Source organism: Tarenaya hassleriana, unplaced genomic scaffold, assembly GCF_000463585.1.
Source record: "Tarenaya hassleriana unplaced genomic scaffold, ASM46358v1 Cleome16, whole genome shotgun sequence".
Lineage (NCBI taxonomy): Eukaryota > Viridiplantae > Streptophyta > Magnoliopsida > Brassicales > Cleomaceae > Tarenaya > Tarenaya hassleriana.
This window is the reverse complement of record NW_010965019.1, coordinates 1,982,543-1,990,733: the sequence shown is the minus strand read 5'-3', so window position 1 is coordinate 1,990,733 and position 8,191 is coordinate 1,982,543. Positions and strand designations below refer to the sequence as shown.

The 8,191-nt window shown below is 32.1% G+C and overlaps 1 protein-coding gene across 1 annotated transcript in view; it reads left to right on the top strand.

Moving 5' to 3' along the window:
• Positions 1-5,826: 5,826 nt before the first annotated feature.
• The window catches only part of LOC104809505 (calcium-dependent protein kinase 19), a 2,960-nt gene continuing 595 nt past the window's right edge, over positions 5,827-8,191 (top strand). Inside the window, exons 1-8 of the mRNA XM_010535513.1 lie at positions 5,827-6,237; positions 6,368-6,713; positions 6,805-6,948; positions 7,026-7,178; positions 7,259-7,374; positions 7,466-7,633; positions 7,712-7,839; positions 7,939-8,038. Coding sequence (XP_010533815.1) covers positions 5,827-6,237; positions 6,368-6,713; positions 6,805-6,948; positions 7,026-7,178; positions 7,259-7,374; positions 7,466-7,633; positions 7,712-7,839; positions 7,939-8,038 — 1,566 coding nt within the window. The remainder of the gene's footprint in view (positions 6,238-6,367; positions 6,714-6,804; positions 6,949-7,025; positions 7,179-7,258; positions 7,375-7,465; positions 7,634-7,711; positions 7,840-7,938; positions 8,039-8,191) is intronic.

Here is an 8,191-nt window from a genome sequence, read left to right as displayed (position 1 = left end):
AAACGAGTAATGCCCGATATTTGATTTTATTAAGCTTTTTTGGCGACATGTTTTACATTTTAGAATAAAATATAGTTTATAAAATATTTTCTTTACAATTCAAAAATTAATTTAACATGTTTAAAAAAACCTTTATTTATTTAGCATGCACCCGAAAAATTCTACCTAAAATATTGACAGCCTTACAGGTAAGACACGTACCACTTTGTGTCCGAAACGATTGATGCCCAAGATTTGATTTTATTAAGCTCGATACAGTCAACGCTCCAAAAGAATGTAAAATATAATTAAATACATAATCAATCATCTAACCTCCGATTTAATTTATTTATGGAAAATCATTGTGTAATATCTAGACACGTGGCAATATATCTTATGTACTAATGCATATCTGTGTTGATTAGTGGACCTTTTTAATAATGTTTTTGATATGTGACGTCGAATTGAATGACAGATGCCTACCTTTTGCTCGAATTGTAGGTAACGTAAATATTTATGACCTAACTAATATGTGTAATTTCGCATTATCTAAAGAAGGGTGTTTAAAAAATGTTATGACTACTGAACGAAACATTATATCCAATTCCTTAAATATTATTATCACCATAATATAAAATTTTAAAGTTAAGAAAATGAAACTAAAATAATATAGTTTGTTCGTATTTTCAAACAAAACAATCGAAATATATAGCAGTGCGTATATTCGAGGAAGAATATTTTAATTATAAAAAGGCGATTTTTGCTTTTTGTTTTTGGAAATTTTCCTAAAAAAAATGAGAACAACTGATGTGAGAAGACATCAAAGCGATCAGATTAACATTCCTTTTTAATAATGGACTACTGATAACAGCGATATATTGTACTATTGTTTTCTAATAAATTTTAATAATTACTATAAAATCAAAATAAAATAGAATTGCACTATTTTCTAATAAATTTTAATAATTACTAGAAAATCAAAATAAAATAGAATTAGTTTACTACTTTTTTTCTTTAATTTTAAAAGTATTATAATGGAGTTTTTATATCTTATAATTAGATTAATTTCTATGCAATATATTGAAATTTAAAAAATACATAAGAGCGAAGAATAGATTATTATTTTCTAGATGGGGCGGAGATTGCGGTTCTTCAATTTCTCTGCTTCTATTTCGCTCACCCAAAAAAGTAGTGTTTGTCGCGTGGATTTTTAATTTTAAAAAAACGAAAATAAAATACGAACGACTAAAAAAAACAAATAAAATTCGCTATAAAATATTAAAACCATGATTTCCTATACCAAGTTACTAACCACTAATCACGATGAAATGCGATATAAAATGAATGCAGTCCAATAATACATTAATTTAGCAAAGAAACAATAGAAAATTACGGAAAACCCGAGCACCTTCTAATATTAAATCATTGTTTTTTTTTAAGATGCTTCCAAAGTTAATACAAACTATATTATAAAGGTGAAAATAATGTGAGAAAAATGAAGTGCCACGTGGAGAGTAAACAAATAACGAATGCCAAACTCGTGGGGCAATCTTTTGAACGCGCCGTGGTCAGATAACGATGACTGCCGACGCGGTCAGGTGACAGGTCATACCTCCCAAAAGGAAGGAAATGTTAAATAATATACGTATATACACACATATATGTGTGTATTCTTCTGGGTTATACACCTGATGAAACGGACACAAATCTCTGTTTAGTTCGAATTTAGAAATTTAATTGGAATAATCATCATGTTATTAATCATGATTTTTTTTCACACTTATCTCTAATTGATAAAGAATATTGCGGCGAATTTAATTCTGATTTGAATATATAGGAACCAGCCCAATAATTAAAGTACAGTTGATTCTAGAGTTTTCTGATATATATATATATATATGTGGACCCACCTTCTCACGGTGCAAGTCCATTACGATTTAGCAGGTAATTCAAATTTCAATATTTTCGTATTCTTTAATTATTTATTTTTAAACAGTAACAAGAATAAGTAATTTGTTGAAATCAATATACTATAAATAGTTTTACATATTATATACAAATCATATACACGTGTATGTACATAAGTAGTATAGATATATGTATGTATGTATGTATGTCCAAAAAAGGAAATGTTCAATTGCTCTGGCTTCTGGATTATAAAAAAGAAACGTTGTTGACCTAATAGAATGGGAATCGTCTGATATATTTTTTTTTTATTGTTCTATCAATTTGGTTACTTCATACATTTCTATATGTGTATGAATGTATGTATACACTCTACTCCTAAACTTTAAGCTGAAAACAAAAAATACGCTTTGTATAATGTTTGGAAACATTCAAAATAATAATTTTTATGATATTGAAATTCATTTATATTACGACCGAGAACTAGCTTTCTTTTTGTTAGATGATTACCAATTTATAAATACAGACAACACACACATTACATATATCATATATAGATAATCAGATTTGGATCTTGTGAAGGATGATTACATCCAAAACAATCAAAGTATAAGAAAATAATTGGATAATATTAGTTGGGATATATAATAAGGTGGATTCGATATATATAAAAATACTCGAAAGTTTTTCGGATTTTCGACCCGACTATATTTCTCAAGGTTTGGATATAGTACATGTACCCCAAATATGGATATTCATCCCCAATCCGTGGCCCGAATATGGGACTTGAGACAAAAACACTCCACCATTCTCAACCAGTTTTACCACTCGGATCCGATCTTTTAGGTTTAAAAAATTATATTTTATAGTACGAAATAATTTAATCAAACCCCATGCTAATCTTCCTTGATAAACGTTTTCTAATATTGACAATTTTATAAATCACTTCACTCTATTTTCTTTATCACAAAAAGCAAAAAAAAAATGAAAGAAAAAAATCGGGTTGTCAAAATATTGAAATTGTAATATGAAAAGAATGAAAACGAAACAAAAAAAAAGTTGATCGTCGTTTATTAGTTTAAAATTTATTTAAATATTTTATGAAATAAATTAGGTCCTAATCAGGGCAAAAACTCGATCTTTTCCCTTCATTGAGGAATTCAAATGTGAATCAACCCAAAGTTCTATGGCCGATTTTGAAAGAGTAGACTTTCTCCGACATTTAAATATTTTGTTCAAAAGATTTGTTTCCATAAAATCCGAGATGTGCATAATACACCAGATTATCATACACACACACATATATATATATATATATACAGAAAAGAAATGAGATCATATATAAGTATGGACGTATAAGAGATGAATATAATTATATAATTGCCCATATCTTACATGATCCTCGATGATCAGATTATCATACATATATAATTGTTTCATAAAATCTAGATAATGATTATATATTATCGATGGCAATCTTTAAAAACTTTATTTTTTATTTAATATAGAAATATATTTGACTTGGGACATTATTAAGGAATATATAGGATTTATCTATCAATATATAGAAGGAGCTTTCCTTAATTACTATATGATTTGACAAACCAATATGTAGGATAGAATGAAAACAAGCGAATTCTGTTTTAATTATGAAAACGGATATTACCATCGTAGAATCATAAATTAACCAAACATGGCGGACGAAATATTTTCAAAAGATTCGCTATAATATAAAAGCTATTCGTATTTTTTTTTATAATCCGAAAGTTCACTAGACCTTTGGTCCAACTACATCTCCCAAAATACCGGGGAAGTTCAGGTGAATGTCTCTCCTCACGTTTGGGTTTAAACCCAGGGAGAGAACATGTCTCGTTATATTTGTCACTACTAGCAAAGATAAGTTTTAATAAAAATACAGTATTTACATTGCATTTGGACTAGATTTTAAGATTCATAGTCTGAAATCATTGTAACTAATAATACCAGTTTTTTTTTTCTAAAAGACAAAAATGTACCATGAAATAATTTATGAAACATGATGATTAATTCTGAACTTATTCCCTTAATCCTACATTATAAAGATTAATTAATAATTATTTAATCACCCAATAATTAGGCCAGACTTTGTCTTCAGAATCCCACGTGGGCTCCATTTCAGAGAGAGATTAATTATTGCAACCCTAATTTTTAATTAATTAACCTAATGATCAAACGTAATTAAATTGCAAGCTCTCAGTTCAATAACTGCAAAAAAAAAAAAAATCTTCTACAGAATTCAGAGATTCCCAAAGATCATCATTCCAACGTATATGATGATGCATGATGCATGCTATAAGATTTAACAATACAAATTAAATTTGTCAACAAATAATCATATAATCATTTCACATAAATATGTATTATTTCTTATTACAACGGAAACATCAGCCTTTGCATTATACAAATTAAGATCGTGTGCACAAGATACAATCCACACGAACAAATATTTTAATTTATAATAATTTAATAACGTTTACGTGTAACGTATTCAAAGTCGCAACTCGAGAATCACGTCGGACCAAAAATTCAAACCACGCTTAATTTAACTAAAACAAAGTTTTCATCCGATCTCGGGAAAACCCCAAGACCCCTCAAACTTGCAACCTATTAAAATTAAAATTGAAGCATACACTCATTTTTTTTTATTAAGACATATATATAATGTAATAGTTAGTTTTTTTTTTCTAAATAGAGTATGTTTAAATATTATATTTAGGGTTATTGATATGTAGTGAATATCTTAAGAGAGATACACATCTATTCTTAGAATAAAACTTAACTTTATCAATCTAATTAAATATATGTTTTTTTTTAACCTAAGAACGCGCACTTCGTGGTGATCCATGTTATTTACATGCATGCGGAATAAAATTCTGAAGGCATCAAAATTACAAAATCTTTCGGATTTAGACTGTGATCCTGCAAACGTATTATATACCAATATGTGTGTGTGTGTGTGTATCGTGGGCTTTCATGTGCCATTTGGATTATACATTTCACTTGAATGTTGAGCTTTTCGGCCCATCTATAATGGTGGGCTGTCATGTGAAATTTTACATCGACGAACAAACTATCGAATGGGCTGTGGCCCAAAAGCAGTAAAAAATACTGTGAAGAAAAAAGCAGAATACAAGATTTGAGAGAGAGAGAGAGAGAGAGAGAGAGAGAGAGAGAGAGAGAGAGATGCCACTCTATGCATGTTATGTTGTGGGAGTACTTGGTATATTTAGACCTAATTAAACCAAACCGGGCATTTAACCGGTATTTTTGTCTACTAACCGGTTAGACATCACCGTGGAAAAAACGAATTGAATAGAAAAAATTCAATTGAAGGTTAAATTTTTTAAAAAATATAATCATAAAAATCGAATAATTTTATGTCCTAATTTTATTCCACAAAATTAAACCAAACCGATCATTTAACCGGTATTTTTGTCTACTTACCGATTAAAGATCACCGTGGGAATCAAACCTCTCAATCATACTAATTAATAATAATAAAAATAAAAAAATAATAACAATTATTGGATTTTCAAGGCATAACATAATTTTGACTAATTATATAGCTATTAATTTGTATATATTCCAACAAATATACGAAAAAAAGTCGATTTAATTGAATGCAAACACCTCCGAAGGATTTTATTACATGGCTGCCACTCCGGAAGAGAAAGATCCCATTGTTTTATTGTAGCATTTATAAAGACAGCACATCCCTTTAGTATTATAAACTAAATCTATTTATTTCGTGTATGTCCATTAAAAGAAAATGAAATATGTTGAATTTAATATATTCATTTTATTCAATATTTCACAAAACGTGCTTAGGTGTCACCTCTTCATACATTCCTTTAAAACTATCACTCTTTTCCTCCCCCAACAGAAGAAGAAACGAAAGTAAAGATGGGATGCATGTGCCTGAAGCTGAGGAAGAAGCCGAAGAAACCAAAACCAGACAACAATGGCGGACTTGAAACTGATTCACGGAACAGAACAACACAAAGCCAACCAAAACAACAACATCGTCAAAGACAAACGACTCCAAGACATAACATTCAGATTGTTGTCCAGCCCCAGAAACTTCCTCTTCCTCTTCCTCTTCCTCAACCTCAACCCCAAGACCAGAAGAGTCATCATCTGCAGCAGCCTGAACCGATTCTCGGGAAGCCATTGGAGGACATCAAGGAAAAGTTCACGTTCGGTAGAGAATTGGGTCGCGGCCAATTCGGTATCACTTATCTCTGCACCGAGATTTCGACCGGGAGGACCTTCGCTTGCAAATCAATCTTGAAGAGGAAACTTCACAGAGTCCAGGCATGCATCTTTAAAACGTTAATATGCTTTATGGGTTTCATGGATATGATCAGATTATGCTAAAAAGATCGAAACTTTTCTGAGTCTAATTTGATAAAAGATTTGGTTTTGGGCAAACCGGATGGGACAGGACAGGGAGGATGTAAGAAGGGAGGTTCAGATAATGCAGTACTTGTCAGGGCAACCTAACATTGTGGAGTTCAAAGGAGCATATGAAGATAGACAGAGCGTTCATCTGGTCATGGAGCTTTGCGAAGGAGGCGAGCTCTTCGACAGGATCATCAAACACGGACATTACTCGGAGAAAGCTGCAGCAGAAATCATCAGATCCATTGTAAAAGTTGTTCAGATATGTCATTTCATGGGAGTTATGCATCGAGATCTTAAACCCGAGAACTTCTTGTTGTCCGGTAAAGATGAAGCTTCTTCTATGCTCAAGGCCACTGATTTCGGAGTCTCCGTTTTCATCGAGGAAGGTAAAAGAAAACGAAAAACGAAAAACGCAACGGGGTTTCTTGGTACGCAAGTAACCTGTCGGATTCATGCCTAATCCGGTTTAAATTGCAGGGAAGGTGCACGGAGACATTGTCGGGAGTGCATATTACGTTGCGCCGGAAGTTTTGAAGAGAAATTACGGGAAAGAGATCGATATTTGGAGCGCCGGAGTAATCCTGTTCATTCTTCTGTCTGGCATTCCCCCATTCTGGGCTGGTAAACTAAAACCGGAGTTCTTCCCAAACCAGTTTTGTTTCTCCAATTACCTTTTAACTATACAACCGGTTTTGCAGAGACCGATAAGGGAATTTTCGAAGAAATTCTACGAGGAGAAATCGATTTCGAGTCTGAACCATGGCCATCGATATCTGAAAGCGCCAAGGATTTGGTCAAAAATATGTTGAACAAAGATCCTAAGTACAGGTTCACTGCAGCTCAAATTCTTGGTAAGATCGATTTCTCGATTTTCGGTTATTGGTTTCGGTTAACATCTAAACTGCAAAGATAATACATTGTTTCGGTTTAGAGCATCCGTGGATAAAAGAAGGAGGAGATGCATCCGATAAGCCAATTGCTAGTGCGGTTTTGTTGCGAATGAAGCAACTCAGAGCCATGAACAAGCTCAAGAAGCTTGCATTGAAAGTGGGTATATATATATGCAAGGATATATCCGGTTTAGCATTAGATTGATTAAACCAGGTTCGACTAATTGGTATTCTTTGATTTGATCAAGGTTATTGCACAAAATATCAAGGAAGAAGAAATAAAGGGACTCAAGACGATGTTTGAAAACATGGATACCGATAAAAGCGGTACGATAACATACGAGGAATTGAAAATCGGGCTGGAAAAACTCGGTTCGAGGTTAACCGAAACCGAAGTCAAGCAGCTCATGGATGATGTGAGTAGGGGCCTGTTTTCAATTCTTGATTTTGGAATCGATACCTTGATTTTGATTTTCGGTTTGTTTCCGGTTTAGGCTGACACAGATGGAAACGGTACGATCGATTACATTGAATTCATCTCGGCAACGATGAACCGGTACAGATTGGAAAGAGAGGAGAATTTGTTCAAAGCGTTTCAACACTTTGATAAAGATAACAGCGGGTAATTAAAGTTCAAAACCGGTATGAACCGGACCAAAAACCAATTGGTTTAGTGGATTGTAACCAGATTGACCGGTTATAGAGATAACGGTTTTTGCAGATTCATTACAACAAACGAACTGGAGGTTGTCATGAAAGAGTATGATATGGGTGAAGAATCCACCATCAAGGAGATTTTATCAGAAGTTGATGCTGATAATGTAAGTAACATACATACATACATATATATATATATATACGATACGTACGTACAATTAAACACGATGTCTTACAAAAGCAGATTTATAATTTTTGCAAAATTACAGATGAGATACTTTTTATAAACATATTTTGACACAATATATATATATATA